Source organism: Fusarium falciforme, chromosome 8, assembly GCF_026873545.1.
Source record: "Fusarium falciforme chromosome 8, complete sequence".
In the NCBI taxonomy this organism is placed as follows: Eukaryota; Fungi; Ascomycota; class Sordariomycetes; order Hypocreales; family Nectriaceae; genus Fusarium; species Fusarium falciforme.
In genome coordinates this window covers 2,560,071-2,578,624 of record NC_070551.1, presented here as the reverse complement: position 1 = coordinate 2,578,624, position 18,554 = coordinate 2,560,071, and the positions used below count along the sequence as shown (strand labels likewise).

Genomic DNA, 18,554 nt, shown 5'->3' with positions numbered 1-18,554 from the left:
GATCCTTTTATTTCACTTCTCCCGACCTTGCTTCTTTGTCTCGATAATCCCTATGTTCTAATTCCTGCCAAAATGTCAGCGCCAGCGGGTACTTTTTCTGCCGTCAAGGCCGGCGAGACCATCATCAAGCTGCCTCATCCATACCAGACCGAGTATGCCATCGAAAAGGCCTCAGCTCCCTCCGGTGTCGAAACGCCTGTTTACAAGCTCGTTCATAAAGCTTCTGCGACCGCCAAACCTCTCCCCTTTGAGCTCCACAACTCTTCGCTCGTCTTCTCAGATCCGGTTGACCTCAAGTCGAGCGAACTTCCTTCTCAATCCAACAACAGCCCTTGGGCTCGTGCTCGTCGCTCGCCCGGCGTCACCTTTTATTGGGATGGCGCTGAGGCCCCGACCTTGGGCCAGGCTTGGCTGCTCGTTTACACAATCCTCACGCTGAGGCCATCCGTGGAATCTTTCCGCCTGGAGCTCCGAGGAGCCAACGCCGCGGTCTTGGGACGGCAGCTTGTCGCGGTCCTGCTTGCCATTGACCATCCTCTCAAGGCTCGGGAGAAGCGCCAGCCTTCCAGCAAGACCGACGAGAGCCTTGTGCTTGTCCTGCGAAGCACATTCTGGCAGGGCGCTGGTTCGCCATTTGGCCCCCGACCGGTTTGGTGCCCTGCTGAGTCGCCGTCGTCTCTGCCCGCGTCAAACCCTCTGGGATCATATCCTCTGACACCTTTCTACAACACCACAACCATTGCCTCGGCCGGAGACCCTGAGGATCCTGAACGATATCAGCAGTCATGGCACCCAATTCGGCCAGCCAAGCCCGCGCCGGGCGCGGTCATCTACAGCCGATGGATCCCCCATCTTAACGAGACCTTTTCCATGGTTTCGCTCGACTACGAGGATGCCGAGCATCTGCACCTTTTCCATGAATGGCAGAACGACCCCCGTGTTTCGCAGGGCTGGAACGAGACGGGCACTCTCGAGCAGCACCGCGAGTACCTGCGTAATATCCATGAGGACCCCCACCAAGTCGCCATCCTGGCTAAGTGGGAAGACACCTACTTTGCTTACTTCGAGGTCTACTGGGCCAAGGTATGTCCCACCCTCCTTTTCCAAGCCTTCCACGTTTCTGACCAAATGTTCTGCAGGAGGATCGCCTGGGTGGTTACTTCAACGCTGGTGACTTTGACCGCGGCCGCCACTCTCTCGTTGGCGATGTGCGCTTCCGTGGCCCGCATCGCGTGTCAGCGTGGTGGAGCAGCTTGATGCACTACCTGTACCTTGATGATCCGCGCACCATGTATGTCGTGGGTGAACCCAAGGAGACAAACACCACCGTTGTCATGTACGACTTTATTCATGGGTTCGGGTTGGACAAGTTTGTCGACCTTCCACACAAGCGCAGCGCTTTTGTTCGATGCTCTCGTGAGCGCTTCTTCCAGCTGTGCCCGCTAGGAGAGAACGAGAAGGTCGTTGGCGGCATGAGGTTGGGTCTGGTGCCCAAGCTGTAATTATTCAGGATACCCATGATAGCTGAGGATAGTGTTTCTGTGTGGATGGAGGGATGATTTGGAAGAAGACAGTTGGTTGTTGGTTGAAATGGATGTTTTGCCAAGATAAAAAGTTCAATTCTTAGCGGTTGTCACTGCACCATGTCTCTGTGATTTCTGACAGGAAGGTGCATGTTGTGGATGGTGGTTGGTCGTGCATTTGGCAAGTGCGAAATGGAATTTTCATGTTTCCTTCCTTCTGACCCAACCAACAATCGCTACCTATTTTTATTTGACCTTCTCATTCTCTGCGGACTCCATTTTAGACCTTGCAAACCCATTCATTCTGTATACCTATATTTTTCCATAATTCCATCCATCTCCTCCTTTTGAACAGAAATCTATCAAACATCTACAACTTGGAGGTATTCGCTTGCTTTCGCAGAAGCTCGTCGCCGAGCTTGGCCATCTCGAACTTGCGTACCTTGCCGCTGCCAGTCAAAGGCACCGTCGCTGGCACGTCGTCGTGGCCCAGCCAAAAGACGTGAGCCGGCGACTTGTGGCCACCAAGTCTCTTGCGGCACCAGTCACGGAGCTCCTCGAACGTGGGCTTTTGGTGACCCTCAGCCAGTTCGACGAAAGCACCCACAACCTCGCCATAGTGCTTGTTCTTGAGACCAACCACGATGGCTCGAGAAATGTTGGGATGGGCCATGAGGCGCTCCTCAATCTCGAGCGGGTAGATGTTCTCTCCACCTGGACGCTGGGGTTAGCTGGATATCCTTCATCAGGTACGTGAGAGAGAATTGGAGCTTACCTCGAATGATAATGTCCTTGAAACGGCCGGTGATGGAACAATATCCAGCCTCATCAAACACTGCCTCGTCACCAGTGTGCAACCACAACACGCCTGAAGCATCCCGCATCATAGTCTCATTGGTCTTCTCCGAGTTGTTCCAGTATCCAGCCTGAAGCTGGTAGCCGCCGATGCACAATTCACCTCGGCTGCCGAGGGGCACAATGTTGCCGTCACGGTCAACAATCTTGGCCTTGGCATGAGGCATCAACGTTCCGACAGTGGTCAGCCGCTTGTCAATGGAATCATCAGTGAATGCATTGAAGCAAGTTGGAGAAGCTTCGGTCAGGCCATAGCTGCTGGTGAACTCGGTCATGCCAAAACGGTTGACAAGAAGTTCCATGAGGTAACGCGGCACGGGAGCACCAGCGATGATGCCAGTGCGCAGGTTATCGCAATTGAAGTTCTCTGGCCACTTGGCCTGGAACAGCGAGTCGAACATGGCAGGGACACCATGAACAGCGGTGCATTTCTCGTCAGAGATCGCCTGGAGAGTCGCTTGAATATCGAAGACCTCAGCAGGATAGACAATCTTGCCACCGTGTGTGACAATGGCGAGGAGACCGAGCACCAGGCCAAAGCAATGGAAGAGGGGAGGAGGGCAGCACAGGACATCGACCGAGCTCAGTCGCATACGGTCACCGATGAAGCGCGAATTGTTCACCAAGTTACTATCAACATATTAGCCGGGATCCCGCATATACCTGTCTACGTGCGAGTGACAAGGTTTCTCGGCTGGGGGTTGTTTTCTCCACTTACTGGTGAGTGAGCATGGCAGCTTTGGGCAGTCCCGTTGTTCCGCTTGTGAACTGAAGGTTGACCACTTGATGGGGCAGCACCTTGCTCATGGCGCGATAGAGCCTTTGGTGGTTTTGTCGGCGACCAGCACTTACGAGCTCGTCGTAGGTCTGGTACTTGCCCGACTCATCCCCTCTCAGCATTACGACCTTGGGGGACGTTTTCTTATTTTCGAGCTGCTGTAGCAGCTGTGTCTGATCGAGGCGACCGATGCGTGGTGTTGTGAAGAGAATCTTGCTGTCGGAGAACTTGAGGCCGTACATGGCTTCGGTCGGAGTGTAGGTGTTGTTGAGAATGACGAGGATTGCGCCGATCTTGGCCACGGCAAAGAAGACAGCGGCGTATTGCTCGCAGTTGCCAGCCATGATTGCGACTCGGTCGCCAACTCCAATGCCCATGTCTAGCAAAGCCTGCGACAAGGAAGAGCTTTGCTGGTTGAGCTCATTATACGTCCAACGAGCGCCCGTCCATGGGATGACCAGACATTCCTGGTTGCCATGCTGATAGGTTTGCAGTTCGAGGAGCTCGCCAAGTGTCAGGTCGACGAGAGGAGGGTCGACAGGGCCTTCAAGCACAGAAAGTTTCTGCGTTGGCTGCGTGGGCTCGGGATGGATATCTGCGGTAGCAGTTGTCATGATGGCGGCGGTACAAGAAAAATCGTCAATGGCTTCACAACAAAGATTCAAGACTTGGGATGTTTTGCGCAAGTCAGATCGTTCATGGGACTGGTTCGCAAAATAATATTCGCCAGCAGGCTACAGAAGAACCGAAACTCCAGAAAAACGCCAGCGAACGCCGACAAAGGGCTCTCCCACGCAATTATGCATGCCCCAAATTGAACAGCCGCTATCCAACGCTTGCGCATCCGTCTTATCCCGTCCTACCAGCCATCGCCAACCGGCCCCACTGCGAATGCCGCTCTCCGTCCAGCTCCATGCTTCTGGGACGAGGTGGACGCCAACTACGGAGTCGAGAGCGCACATCTTTAAGAGCGAGCCGAACGATGTGGGATTCCTGCACCGCGCCGGTGCGGCAATTACCTCAAGGATCTGCTGGTGCAGCAGGGACGGAGGCCGGTCAGACGCCATCACCAGTAGCATCATCCCGCAGCATGGTCCGTTGCAACTCGACCCTGGTTCTCTTGGGGCTGAGAATGCTTGTCCGCCTTCTCAACCTGGTCTTGAGTTCATCCGAGTTCTCATCTCCATCTACTCTGAGGATACGGTGCAGCGTGGCTTGTGGTAACTACCGGTAGCTCCATCTCCGACGGAGTAGATATCCACACATCCATCCCACGCTTGTTTTGTCCCTGGTTCTCATCTTGCATTGCCCTGGCCCATCCCGTCATCGATACCATACCCCATCCGTACTCGTTATGACCATTCCTCCTTGCCCCCATCGGCCCCGGCTTCCTCTCGAGGTTTGAGCCGTCTCAAGGTCAACTTTTTTAGCGGCTTTTTCTGGCGGCAAGTATCTAATCTGATGATCAGATAAGATGAGTCTCTGCACGTTTAACCGAGGCGTTGTTTACTACGCCCACGCCCCGGGCCGACGTCGGCAGGAAAATTTTATCTGATCAACACTAGGCCGTGAATTGTGAATTGGAGGTACATCCGCCAGACATCCCACTCTCCTTTCCACCTTGACCTCCACGGACTCCCACTCTCTCGTTAGGCACACGTCGGAGTCTGCCCAGACCATCCCTCCTGATGGAAGAGGAAGGCCATTCTTCAAACTCAGCAAGGCAGAGACGCTTTGGCCTCTTTCGGTGGCAAGCCGCCGGCGTGCTGCAGGTGAGTGAAGCAGGGATGATGGCTTCCTCGGCCAGCCCTTGAGGTCGCATCATGACCTCCATCCAAGACTTCGACAAATTTCCGCTTCGGACTTGGGTTCCAGCGATGCCGCTCGTGTCCAAACCTCGGCCGGAAATACCGTATCCCACACGTGTGAGCAGACCCGTTCGTCTCGCTTTCACTTGGCCGAATTGGAATAGAGGACAAGACCTATCAGGTTACATCGCCTTGGGCCGGTTCAATGGGGAACAGCTTGACCGTGGGCGAACGTGGGTTCAGCGTGGGTAGGGTACAAACTGACTACTCCGTAGCCGCTCACAAGTGGATGGGATCGCTCAGCGTTGATTGCTGAAAGCTCAGCAAAGACCGATCAGTGGGCAGTGTCAGATATACGATGATCCGATTTCAGCCTTGGGTATGCTGTCTGTTCCCGAGAGTTTGGGCCATCATTAGCTGTTATGCTTCAATATCCTGAGTATTGAGCAAACAGCAACCACCCCAACGACAAGGTCTCGGGTTGGCAACACGGCATAGATCGGGCGGTACTGGCGGCCTCAGGAACGAAAGTGCTAAAGGACTGTCGATGCTCAGGCGTCACAAAAAGGAGCGCCCACCATCGAGGTACATGATGATGGCTTGTCAGCCCCAAAGCTTGTTCGTCCATGGAAGGTGGATGAATATGACCACAACTATACAGGCTGGCCTCGCCTCTCACCCTTCGAATGCAGAAAAAGGTGCATTGCCAGGGGTTATCCCCGGGTTAGCGCTGGCCTCATGGCGAGACCCCGGTGAAGAGAGGGTGGGGGGTGGTGTACCAAAAGAGCAGTCCACGGTCTGTCATGACGAGACTGGCGACAGGACAGGACAGGTCCAGACAGTGACAAGCACATCGAGCTTTGATGGAAGATTCGGGGCCCCGCAAGCAGAGTTGCTTCTGATGTCTATCACTACCTACCACATGGCATGGCCTCTATTTGACACTTTGAGAGACTCCTCCATCCATGCGCATCGCGTGTTCCTGAGCTATCCGGCTCCATGTGGGCTCACGCGCTTAAAGTTAAGTGCGACCAACCCAACACCTGAGCCTGAGCCTTATGAGCCTCAGCTCGAGAAGCGGTTGGCTCCTCCGCTTGTCATGACCCTGGCAAAGCTTCAGATCTGTTCCGTGCCTCTTCCCCATTCAGCTGTTCGTGTAGAGAGCCAAGCATGACCCCACTCCAGCTGGACAAAGTGGCCTTGGGTCCGCTAGCGAATCTGATGATCCTATAGACAACCTCCATCTGATGCGAGCCCAGTCCGCATCGATTCAGTCACTGCTCCGTGGCTCCTCGGATTCCGCAGCAGGGGCAATGGAAGTGTTGGTGTTGCCGAGGAGTGGATGGAACCATTGTCTGGGCCAAAGTCGCCAAGATGCGGTCTATGCGGTGGTAGTATGGCTCCCATCGAGCCCGAAAGAGGCAAACTCGTCCAAGGGTGTTCATGAAGGCCGTTTTCACAAGCCAAGCTGGCCGGGGGTTCTTTCCGCGGCGGTCACGCCCTCGGGCAGCCGACCCGGTGAGGAAGTGTTGAACGGTGCATTCTTAATCATAGACACGTCTTGATGGAGGTTGTTGGTTTTGCCGAGACTCTTGAGTTGGCAGTCTTCTGTTGTTCTTGTTCTATAACCGCTCACTCTCTCCTTTATATCACTCTCCTACTGTCCTTCAAATACCCCTATAATTGATACTACCCCTTACAAGTCAATCATAATGCATATTATCGACGGCGGCGGCGGTGGCGGATCAGCCATTTCGATCGACTCCCGCGAGAAATCTCGCATCTTTCCAGGCGTCCCTGTTATCAAGACCCTTCCCCTTGGGTCAACACGGGATCCTGCGACATTTCAAGACGAGCTCTTGCTTGCATGGACACTGGCATGTTCCCCCAAGCTGGAAGAGCTCCCTGGGAGTTATGACTGGGGATACATCCTCCCTGATGGCAGCGTCCAACGGCAGTCGTTCCGCATCGATAACTCGACCTTTGAGGCCGAGAGGACAACTTCACAAGCGCTCGAGGGCATCAAGAAGCACGAAGCTTTGTCAGAAGCGTCATATTCACCCTCATCAGGTGCAAAGCTATTCTTTGGACAACTTCCATACTCTCTCAAGACGGACAGGGATCCGAAGGGAGACGAGGATGTAAGTGCCGATATTAAACTGACACATGATGGCTTGTGTGTCACCCCGCTAACATGATGTTCAGTCTCTATATCTTGAGGTCTCCGTCACCGACCAGTCGTTGGAGATCTCCGGACGACACTCTACCTGGAGCGGATCGAGCGACGTCGACCAAGAGGTCAGCAACTTCATCTACGTTCTCAAGAACGTCCTCGAACATCCGGACCGGCGGCTGGGAGACTTACTCGGAGCTACAGCCAAGGACCTTGACCAACTGTGGCAATGGAACCAAGAGGTGCCGCCCCTGATTGAACGATGTGTCCATGACATGATTTCCGATGTCGCCCGCGACCAGCCAGACGCCATTGCTGTACAGTCTTGGGACGGAAACCTTACATACAGGGAGCTTGATGACTTGGCAACGCGCCTTGCACGCCACCTCCGATCCCGGGGAGTCGAGATTGGGACCAGGATACCACTTTGCTTCGAGAAGTCCAGGTGGGCCATCGTCGGGCTGCTAGGTGTGATGAAGGCTGGCGGTACCTTTTCCCTCACCGACCCCAGCCAGCCTGAGGCTCGGTTAAGGACCATCGTCGAGCAGAATGGCGCCGAGCTGGTCATCACATCGGTGGCCCAGAGCCAACTTGGCCAGAGGATCGTCAATGGCGGCCAGGTTATCGCTGTATCTGCCGACTTCTTTGATGCCATCCCCGAGGCTTCTGACGAGCCCCTGCCCCAAGTGCCTGCCTCGTCGCCCATGTATGTCATCTTCACTTCGGGCAGCACAGGAAAGCCAAAGGGAGTTGTTATCTCCCATGAGAATTACACCAGCGGTGCCATCGAACGAGCCCGGCAGGTGGGCTACAATTCTACGTCTCGATGTTTCGATTTTCCGTCATACGCTTTCGACGTTAGCATTGACTGCATGCTCTGCACCCTGTTCAGTGGTGGACGTGTCTGCGTTCCGTCTGATGAGGCCAGGATGAATGATCTCAGCGGTGCTATCCGAGAGAGCAAGGCCAACATGGTCCATATGACGCCGTCAGTAGCTCGCGTTCTGGATCCCGACATTATCCCTACGCTTGATGTCCTGGGACTCGGCGGAGAAGCTGTCGGAGCCAGTGATGCGGCTGAATGGAGCAAGCACGTCCAGCTCGTCATCGCCTATGGTCCATCTGAATGTACTGTCGGCTGCACGATCAACAATACCCTTCATATCTCGACCGGCATTGGAAAGGCTGTTGGTGGAGTGTCGTGGATCGTTGATCCCGATGACCACAACCGCCTTACTCCAGTTGGGAGTGTAGGCGAGTTGATTATGGAGGGCCCTGTCGTTGGTATTGGGTATCTCGGTGAACCCGAAAAGACGGCAGAGGTGTTCATCGAGGATCCTACATGGCTTTTGGCAGGTCATGGCGATGTACCCGGCCGCCACGGACGGCTGTACAAAACCGGTGACTTGGTCCGATATGACCCCAAGAATCCTGGAGCCATCGAGTTTGTCGGCCGGAAGGACCAGCAGGTTAAACTCCGTGGTCAGCGTGTCGAGCTCGCAGAGGTTGAGCATCACATCCGGGAGTGTCTGCCCCCACGAGTGAAGATCGCTGCTGAGGTTATCAAACCCGAGAACGGTGCACCAACATTGGTGGCCTTCCTTGTTGAACCCAACCAGGCCCAGTCTGATGCTTCAGGCACTCTTTTCACAGAACCTTCAGAGGAGCTCAGCGCCGCCCTCTCCCACATCGACTCTGCTTTGGGTGCCAAGGTTCCTCGATACATGGTCCCTGCTGCCTTTATCACTTTGCAGTATATGCCATCGCTGGTGTCTGGCAAGATAGACCGCAAGAAGCTCAGGGAGATTGGAAACTCGATTCCACGAGAAAAGTTTGGCAGCCTGCAGTCTGGTGATGGACAAGAGGATGAGCCTGAGACAGAGGCAGAAAAGAAGCTGCAGAGGGCTTGGAACAAGGTGCTTGGCGCCGAAGTCAAGGTCTACAAGCAGAGCAACTTCTTTGGCGTGGGCGGAGACTCACTTCGTGCTATGAGGCTTGTTGCCGCGGCCCGTGAAGAGGGGCTCGGTCTGACGGTTGCTGAGATCTTCTCCAACACGACCTTTAGTGACATGGCTGAGAAGGCTGTCGAGATTGCCGAGACCTCTGAGGAGGAGAGGGAAATTGCCCCGTTCTCGCTCCTTGACCAAGATTGGGATATCAATGAGGCACGTGCTGAGGCAGCGACTCTCTGTGGTATCGAGGAGGACCTCGTGGAGGACGTTTACCCCTGCACGCCCCTCCAAGAGGCACTTATGGCTCTCTCAGCCAAGGTCAAGGAGGCCTACGTCGCTCAGAGAGTCGTTGAGCTACCCGATATGGAGACTGCCGAGCGACTTGTCAACGCATTTGACGTTGCTCAACAGGACTGCTCTATTCTTCGGACCAGAATTGTCCAGGCTTCTGGTCGTGGCCTGGTTCAGGTTGTGGTGAAGGGCCATCTTGAGTGGTATTCTGGAACCGACCTGAAGGAGTATCTCGTCCGTGACCGAGACGAAGCGATGGATCTGGGCAAGCCTCTTGTTCGATACGCCGTTATTCCCAACGCCGAGGCTGGCACCGTCAACTTTGTCTTGAGCATGCACCACGCTCTCTACGATGGTTGGGCCATGCCTCTGATTGTTGAACGTATCAACAAGGCCTACACTGGTGGCTCAATCAACCGACCTGCCGAGTTCAAGCACTTTATCAAGTATCTCAACGGCATGGATCGATCAAGCTCCGAGGTTTTCTGGAGGGAGCGACTGGATGGAGCCAATGGCCCTCAGTTCCCTGCCCTTCCTTGGCCTGGCTACCAGACAGTCGCCGACTCTCTCCTTGAGGTCTATGTGCCTCTTGAGCACCCACCGACCAACTCCACCACAGCCACCGTCATTAGGGCTGCCTGGGCTCTCGTCGTTTCTCAATATATCAGCAGCGGCGACGTGGTATTTGGCGAGACGCTCACTGGCCGAAATGCCCCTATTGTGGGAGCTGAGGAGATTGAGGGACCCATGATCACCACTGTTCCTGTCCGCGTACAGGTCGACTACGAGGCGCCTGTATCCGAGTACCTGCAGGATGTCCAGGAGGGAACAGTTTCTCAGATCCCCCACGAGCACTATGGTCTTCAGCATATCCGCCGTCTCAGCCCTGATGCTCTAGAGGCGTGTGAACTCCGTACTGGCCTTGTTCTTCACCCGAGCACAGCAGGCGATGATGTTTCTGGCGAGGATCTGCCCGCGGATCGCCTGGTCCCTGCTGGTGATGAGGAAGCTGCTCAGGAAGCGCTCAAGTTCAACACATATGCTCTCATGCTTGTGTGCTCTATTGATCCCAAGGGCTTCCTCATCATGGCGAGCTTTGATTCCAAGTGTGTGGCGAAGCCTCTGATGGAGCGCATTCTGGATCAGGTCAAACAAACCGCCCAGATGCTTGCGGAGAAGAGTCAGACCCGTCTAGGGGAACTGGCCTACCTTACTGAGGACAACTGGAATGACATCCGCGAGATGGCGAGCGCCTCTGTTGACGATGAAGCCTTGAAGGAGTACCCTGACCTTGTGTCTGCTTACATCGTCGACACACATGATGCTAGGCGTATCCTTCCCAAGGGTGCTATGGGCGAGCTTATCATCCGAAGCACTGCTGAACTCGAGTATTCTGCGATCGAATGGCCTGCCTGGCTAAACACCTTGTATGGCGATGAGACCGCGAACCTCGAAGGCACTCTATACAAGACTGGGAAGCTTGCAAAGTTCAACGCCGCTGGCCATATCGAGTTCATCGATCAAACGGCCAAGACAAATGCTGCCTCCCTCACTCAACGACGGCCGGCGAAGCGAGTGTCGGCCACGTCACGCAAGCAGCGCAAGCTCCGGGGCCTCTGGAGCCGCGTTCTCGGACTCCCCGAGGAGGACATTGGCCTCAACGACAACTTCTTCCTTCGTGGAGGCGACTCAATCGCTGCCATGAAGCTCGTGTCGGAGGCGCGTCTCGCGGGTGTCAAGTTGACAGTGGTCCAGATCTTCCAGAAGAGGACCTTGTACGATATGGCCAACGCGATGGAAGAGGCCGAGGTTGCCAGTCATGAAGTTGTTGAGATTCCTGCCTTTTCACTGCTCGACACTGAGGATAAGGACGAGTTTGTTGACAAGATTGTCCGTCCTCAACTGGCAAACCCTAACTGGAAGATCGCCAACGTCCTCCCCGCGAGACCCCTTCAGGAAGTTGCTGTGAAGGGCACTATTCAGATCCCTCGATTCTCAACCCGTTACGAGCTCATGTACTTTGACTCGGCGGTCGATCGGACCAAGCTCATGGCCAGCTGCCAAGAGCTCGTCTCGCGCAACGAGATGCTGCGGACCGTGTTTGTTGAGCACGAGGACCAAGGCTACGGCGTTGTCATTGAAGATCTTGAGGCAGAGTTTGTCCACTATGAGATTGACAGCGAAGTCGAGGCCTTTGCCAAGCAGCTCTGTCAGCTTGACGTGTTGACCAAGATGCCTCTCGGATCCGTTTTTGTCAAGTGGTTCCTCGTCGAGGGTGAAGGTGACAAGGCCTGTCTCATCTTCCGTATCTCACACGCTCAGTACGATGAGATCTGCCTGCCCCTGATTCTCAAGCAGCTTTCGGCGCTCTATGAGGATAAGCCTGTCCAGGAGACGGTTCCCTTCTCATCCTACGTCGGACACGTGGTGCGTGAGAACATCCCCAAGGCGGTTGACTACTGGAAAGACCTGCTCGAGGGCTCCTCCATGTCCATACTCCGACCAGATGTGCCCGTCGAGAAGAAGAACCACTTTGCCATCCAGAAGACGGTGGACATCTCGTCAAGGTCCAAGGACGTGACCGTGGCCACACTACCTACGGCTGCTTGGGCACTATGCCTCGCCCGCCGTCTCTCAACACGAGATGTCACGTTTGGCGAGGTCGTCAGCGGTCGAAATGTCGACTTCCCTAATGCTGATCTGGTCATGGGGCCCTGCTGGCAGTATGCCCCCGTGCGCGTCAAGTTTGCACCCGGCTGGACCGTCTCGGACCTCCTTATCCACGTTCAAGATCAGCACATCGCCTCCTCGGCGCATGAGGGTATCGGCCTCAAGGAGCTTGTCCGTCTCTGCACCGACTGGCCCCAGACGACGGACTGGTTTGACACGGTGGTGCATCAGGATGTCGAGCATGTTGAGACCCTCGACTTCCAGGCGGCCAGCAGCAGAATGGAGACGGTCTACGTCCACGAAGAACCCCTGCGCGAGTGGAAGATTCAGGCCTTCCCCTCTGGCGATACCCTCACACTCGAGATCGTCACGGTGAAGTCATGGAGTGGCTACGCCGAGGAGCTGCTCGAGGACCTAGCGGGTGTCCTATCGTTCCTAGCCAAGGACCCCGAGGCGAGGTTGTTTGAGGACGAGTCAGTCCAAGAGGTTGTCGAGTAAACGTGACAGTTTCTGGCTCTGTTTGTGTTTCAGAAAATGGTTTATGCTTTTATGCCTTGATGCTTTACGTTACGTTGCTTGGTTTCTCGACTCTATGCTTTCTGGTTCTCGCTTTGTTTTCCCTTTTCTTTTTTTATAATCCTCAAGATTCGTCACAGCCCAGGCCTATTTATTATTACAGTTCCTTCAACTCAAAACGACATAGGAACTTTTATTTTCTATTTTTCAAACATATCTCGATAGATCTTGGAGTAGCTCTTGTTAGTCTAGTTGTTCAGCTCAACATGACAACTGTGTTTTCTTATGCAAAAGCCTTCGTTAACGTGTGATTGTGATCGAGACTGGATAAGCTTTTGACGGAAGGACCCGTTTACATCTCACATCATGGTGGACGGTCCTTGACACGTCGACCTGCGTCTGTCTTGTCTCGTCTGTTGGTCAGCTCTTGAGATCATGCAAGCCACTCAACAGCTTCACACCTTCCATGCATGAATGCATACCTTCAGCTCTGCTGGCGTCGGTACATGTCTGTCATGGAAGCTAAATGGAACAATATCGTTGAGGCATGTGATACCCACGGCATGTTCCGAGTTGAGCATCGATCGGCCATGACAGACGCCATCGCGAGTCAATTGCATCATCTTCAGGAACGGAAAAAGTCACTGCACCCTCCTCACGGCACCTACTCTCCGGTGGCACGTGAAAGATAGGACACAATAGAAAATCAGTGGTATTTGTGTAGACGTAGACATATACTAACAAGACCAAAAAAAAAAAACAATTCGTCAGCGCTATCGTAATGCTGGCACCACATATCCATCCGTACTCAAATGCTAGGTAAGTTATGTACCGCCTCCGCCTTCTAGGCCCGCCACGTAAGAAGCCAGGTATCGATATCGTGGGTGGTTGGGTAGAGACCTCGCGCAGAAACTCCAGGCTCGAAACAATGACCCTGCCGTGGAGAGAAAGTCCCATATGACGACGTAGATAAGGGAAAACACCAGAGAAGTCATCATCTCTCCAGTATGCCAGAGGCCAAAACAAGAAAAAGTGAAAGAAGGTCCAGATCCAAGCGCCATGCACCAGTCATCAACGATAGTCCTCTTCATGTGATCGTAATCATCAAAAAATCGTCTTGCAAAGTCCAAGCCATCATGTCTCCCTAGGCCTCTCTGCTGGAGCATTATCCGGAGCGCCGATGCCGAGGGCCCGAACCAAACTACGGCGGATGCCTTTTCCAGCCCCGCTCCCCGAGACATCGTCCTTGTCGCGCCCAAGCAAGCCAAAGCTCATGCGACGAGCCATGTTGCTGGAGCCATCTTTCTCCTGAGGTGGAGTCGAGGGCTTCTTGGGCTTCTTCTTCTTAACGATTGGGGCCGGGGGAGCCATGGTCGGTCTCGGAGGCCATTCACCGTCGCGCTTCCAGCCTGCGACGCAGGCGCGGAGCATATCAGAGAGGTTGATAGGGCATGATGGTTGAAGGCTGTGAATGATGACCTTGTCGTAGAGGCTGAGGTAAACGGAGGGAGTAATCGAGGCTCGGAGCGGGTTGTTAGGCGGAAGAAGGGGCGGCGCAAGTGGCAGCAACACCTCTACTGGATAATTTCGACTTGACGGAGTCGTCGAAGGGGTGGTATCCTTGGACTGCTGCTTTCGGAGGTCGTCGCTCCTAGCAAGAGAAGAACCATCGGAACCGTCGCTGGTCTGAGGTGGCTGAGTGGACGCTGTAGAAGAGCTGGGAGGAGATCCCGACATGGAGCGACGGAAAAAGAAGCGGCGGGGAGATCGCGGTGACACAGGGGGAGGTGAGACAGGCTTGCTGCGGATACGGACAGTTCGTGCGCCGGTCCATGCGGTTCGCCGTGCCTCGAAGCAAGCCAGTCCTTCGTTCCATTCCATCTCCTTGCGAACCGCCCTCCGTCGCTTGGCGCGCTTGGCGAGGACTGCAGCCTGAACAGCTGAGCCTACCGTGCTGGGGCTGTCGAAGCGGAACGGGGAGCGCGAAGGCATGGGCTCATCGTCGTCGGAAAGATCTGATGTCCATTCCATGCGCGGACGGTAGTGGACGGGGTCTTCCGAAACAGTGCTGTAAGTCGACTCGGCGTCGCTGTTGTCGTCGTCATCATCAGACGACTCAACATCGTCTACTTGGTACCCATCGTCGTCGCGCATCTCATCCTGGATTGGTTTTGTAGGCTCGACTGCATCCAGACTTGTCGTTGTCGGCGGCTCGTGGGCTTGTCCAGATGGTTCGGATGTCGTATCTGCGACAGAGATGGAGCCGTTTGCGGGAGGTGGGTCAACCACACGAGAGGGCCACGAGAATTCCCAGTCATTCTTGACCTTGACCTCGAGATATCGCCTGACTGCCTCCTTTTGCTTCACCTTGTCCTTGCTGAGAAGGTCGGCGTGGTCATCGTCGCACCAGTCTGGGGTAGAGGTGGACAGTGGAGCCGGCATCTGAACCGAGTGGTGCCTGAGCTTAGCGATGGGGGATCGCGGGCTCTTGTAAATGTCGGAGAATATCATGGTGGAAGATGAGTGCGAGTGTGAGTGTGAGTGTGCCTGGGCGTTACAGGCCCTCGAGGCAACCGTAGCCGAGCTTGCTGATGCTTGTTGTGAGGAACGCGACACACAAGGTGACTCAGAAACCGCTGTTAGACGTGGGATGGTGGTCGGAGTAGCGGCTGCGATAGCGGTAGCGGTAGCGGCAGTTGTCGACGGGGAATGCGGGGGAAGGGAGGCGACTTGAAGGAGAGGATGCACGGTGGGTGGTATGATGCCGGTTTTTGATAATGGTTGTTGCTGATCTTGTTCTTGTTCTTTGTTAGCGACTTAAGCGCCGTGTATTAGAGGACGTCTTGTTCCCAAGAGTTGTATGTAGAGTTTGAAAGAGACAAGGCCCGTGTATAAAAGGCAGACACAACGGACAGGACAAGAGGGCAGGCAAGAATGATGAATGATTCAACAGGGCCAACAACAGAGGGGAATGGGGTGGTGACTTGTCGTACTGGGGGTGCCAAAAGCTATATATGGGAGGCGGTGGTGGTATCCTTGAGCGGAGGTGGCGTTGCGAGGTCAGGTTAAGGTAAAGCGCGAGAAGGATGGGACAAGGAGTGGGTTAGACTGTTGGCAGCTAGAGCAGAAGCTGAGTGGCTTTTGACTTGGCCATAAACAAGTGGTTCTTCGCCTAGTCTGTTGACCTTGTCTCCTCATATGACAAGTGACGTCGACTTGTAACGCGGGGAAGAGGAAGGGAAGACAGGGAGACAGAGCAGGGTCAGGGAATAGGAGGACAGGCCAGGACAGAAGCTGTCATGAGCCAAAGCCAAGACTACTGGCAATTGGGAACCAAGGGTAGGTACGAGACGGCAGCCGGGTGCAGCAGAGAGCGTTGAAAAAGAGGCAAAAGGTTGGGCTCACTTAAGAAATGATCAACGGCGGATCCTCATGGGCAGCAGCCGACGTGATATGATCTGAGTCTGAGTCTGCTGAGCTGAGACACGCTGGGGAAGCTGAGGAATTCGAGAAGATGGGGGATCAAGACAAGACACATAAAGACGAGCTAGAACACGGCGAAAGGCGAGACAAGACTTTCAAGAAGGGGAGGAGAGGCTCGTGTGTGTGTGTGTGTGTGTGTGTGTGCCGTCTTTAATGTAAGGTTTGTACAGAATGCACCTCGGCCGTGATTCAAGGGGGGCCAACAGAAGCTTGGATGCTCATGAGGTCCCTGTCCCTGCGCGCTTCTCCAGTCTCCGGTTTTTGAATCTAGCGGTGATCGACCTTGGGCCGCCTTGACCCTGTCTCTCTTTGCAGGACACGACGAGGAGAAGATGGAGAGATGGGAAAGGTGAGCTTGTCGACGACGGTGGTGGCCGGGTGGACAGATTATGGAGACGCGTGAGGGTAAAAAAAAAAAAAAAAAAACAGGTGACACCATGGGAGATCTGGGATATGGCCATAATCCAAAGGGGAAACACGCAGAAAAGAAAAGAGAGATCAACAACTCACGGACGGCGACAGTCGCAGTCGCAGCATCGATGGGCGGCGCCTGGTCACGGACGGAGCCGACGACGGCTGAGGCGACAGACGGATTTGGCGTCCGAGGCGACATGATTGATCGGGACAGGGCGCCCGAGCTCAAGGTCGAGGATCGCGGGCAGGGGTCCAGAACTCGAACAGAGTCAGAGTGTAGCACGCTGCTGCTTGGTCTGGAACCTGCTGAGCGACTCATTGGAGGTCTGGACGGTGGACGGACCCGTTCGTTCGTTCGTTGGCGCCTTGTTGCGTCGGGCGACAGCCGCTGCTTCTGCTTTCTCTTGGCGGCTTGTGACCCAGGTTCACGCCGCAAACCAAGCATTCAACGTCTCTTCCATGAACCGGTTGGGTTTGGCCAAGGGCGGAATTGACTCTTGACAAGACCTAGCAAAACGTCCATTGACGGGCGACGCATGTGCGACTGCGGGCCACAAAATTTTAGCAGCCACTAACGGACCCCGGACAAGCAAGATGGAACCTACTTGCGCGACGCCGCCCCAGCCCAGCCTTGCCTTTGCCTCTGGCGTGTCAGCGAGCGAAGCGTCTGTGTGGTGCGTGGTATTTTTCGGAGCGAGGGCGCGCGGCCGACGAAGCGATGGAGGGAGATGATGGCGATGATGGATGGATGGTGGTGGTGAGTGAGGAAAGCGGAGGGGCTAGGTTCAAGGTCCAGGTTTACAGCCCCCAGCTACAGCAGACAGAGCCCTGTAATCGCCCTTACCCCCCCTGGAGCCGGACCGGAAGTCGATAAACAGCAGCTGCTTCGTGAAGATGACCGTTTCGCCCTCCCCCGACACAATCACCATCTTTGGTAATTCTGTAGATACCTACATCCATTCTATTACAGCAGGTTTTCCTCTAGGTCAGAAGCTATGAGTGGATCTCTTGTCGTGTGACTCTTTTTTTACTCAACTCTCGACGATGTGCCTCAGCGCGGACGCGGGCGCGAATGCAAAGGCAGGGGTGGACGAGACTTTTACAGTGGGAACCAGCCCAGCCCAGCCCAGCCCCCCCAGGGATGGAACACACACACACACGCAAGACACTTCAAAGCCGGGGCGCTCAATTGAGGGCTCTGATTGGCGGGGCATGAGTCAGCCGCTGGTTTACGCCTTGTAGATGCATGGTCAGAGGCGCTGAGTGCATCAGTTTAGCGGCCAATGTCCCAGGTCACATGATGTGTGAATTCCCGTCAAGACTTTTCGTGAATGCCCTCACTGCGGACGTTCCAGTTACACAGAGTGAAACAGAGCAGATGGCACGCAACGAATGTGCAGCCAAAACACTCATTTCCCCAGTCTCCACATCTTGTCCAAGACACTGTCGACAATGACATGGTTGTGCCAAGACATTCATGGGTTCAGGTTCAGAGTGCAAGGTCCCCCTCCCCCCTCCTCCACCTCCCTTCAAGTCCACCTTATCCCCGGCAGAGCAAGGCTGCTTGTCGCAAGTGATGGGTCCTGGTTCATTCATGCGTTGTCTTCTCCTTTTTTTCCCTTTCCCTCTTGCCTGTGCTCTTCATCGCCTCCGCAAGCACAGCCTTGTCTGCCAAGCAAGTAACAAATCTTGATCAGATGGACTTATCATTGACAAAGCCCGCGGAAATCTGCCTCCGCCTGATAAATGTGACTCTTGTTGTTCGGTACCTAAATCAGTTCCATGTGACGACTGACGTAAGGTATACGACGGATACAGAGTGTATCATATGTGCGAGGGTCGCCTATCGCGGCTGTCGTCCAGCCTGATTTGATCGTCTCTTGACCGATACATTACTCCATGCCTTGACAAAGCAGGCCAATTCACCGCTGTCTGTGAGTAATCTATGCTGGTGGAGACTATCAGCTGTCAACCACTATCGCAGCCATGGTCCGGGGTCTCTTCTCTGGCCATCATCCTCATTCGAGTTGGTGTTGAGACTTGGTAGTTGGTAGTTGTTTAGCTGTCCAAGGTCTGCCAACACCATACACT

General features: G+C 54.7%; 4 protein-coding genes across 4 annotated transcripts; 2 read left to right on the top strand and 2 right to left on the bottom strand.

Moving 5' to 3' along the window:
* Nucleotides 1-72: 72 nt before the first annotated feature.
* Nucleotides 73-1,502, top strand: NCS54_01059600 (AlcB domain-containing protein; the record flags this gene model as incomplete). The annotated part of the gene is made up of 2 exons (XM_053155900.1): nucleotides 73-1,083; nucleotides 1,140-1,502. The coding sequence occupies 2 exons, from the start codon at nucleotides 73-75 to the stop codon at nucleotides 1,500-1,502; spliced, it is 1,374 nt and encodes a 457-aa protein (XP_053011875.1).
* A 391-nt stretch (nucleotides 1,503-1,893) lies between these two features.
* On the bottom strand, nucleotides 1,894-3,770 carry NCS54_01059500 (Hypothetical protein; the record flags this gene model as incomplete). The annotated part of the gene is made up of 3 exons (XM_053155899.1): nucleotides 1,894-2,237; nucleotides 2,299-3,008; nucleotides 3,097-3,770. The coding sequence occupies 3 exons, from the start codon at nucleotides 3,768-3,770 to the stop codon at nucleotides 1,894-1,896; spliced, it is 1,728 nt and encodes a 575-aa protein (XP_053011874.1).
* A 2,906-nt stretch (nucleotides 3,771-6,676) lies between these two features.
* On the top strand, nucleotides 6,677-12,548 carry NCS54_01059400 (Hypothetical protein; the record flags this gene model as incomplete). The annotated part of the gene is made up of 2 exons (XM_053155898.1): nucleotides 6,677-7,105; nucleotides 7,170-12,548. The coding sequence occupies 2 exons, from the start codon at nucleotides 6,677-6,679 to the stop codon at nucleotides 12,546-12,548; spliced, it is 5,808 nt and encodes a 1,935-aa protein (XP_053011873.1).
* A 1,152-nt stretch (nucleotides 12,549-13,700) lies between these two features.
* Nucleotides 13,701-15,077, bottom strand: NCS54_01059300 (DUF4050 domain-containing protein; the record flags this gene model as incomplete). The annotated part of the gene is made up of 1 exon (XM_053155897.1): nucleotides 13,701-15,077. The coding sequence occupies one exon, from the start codon at nucleotides 15,075-15,077 to the stop codon at nucleotides 13,701-13,703; it is 1,377 nt and encodes a 458-aa protein (XP_053011872.1).
* Nucleotides 15,078-18,554: the final 3,477 nt, after the last annotated feature.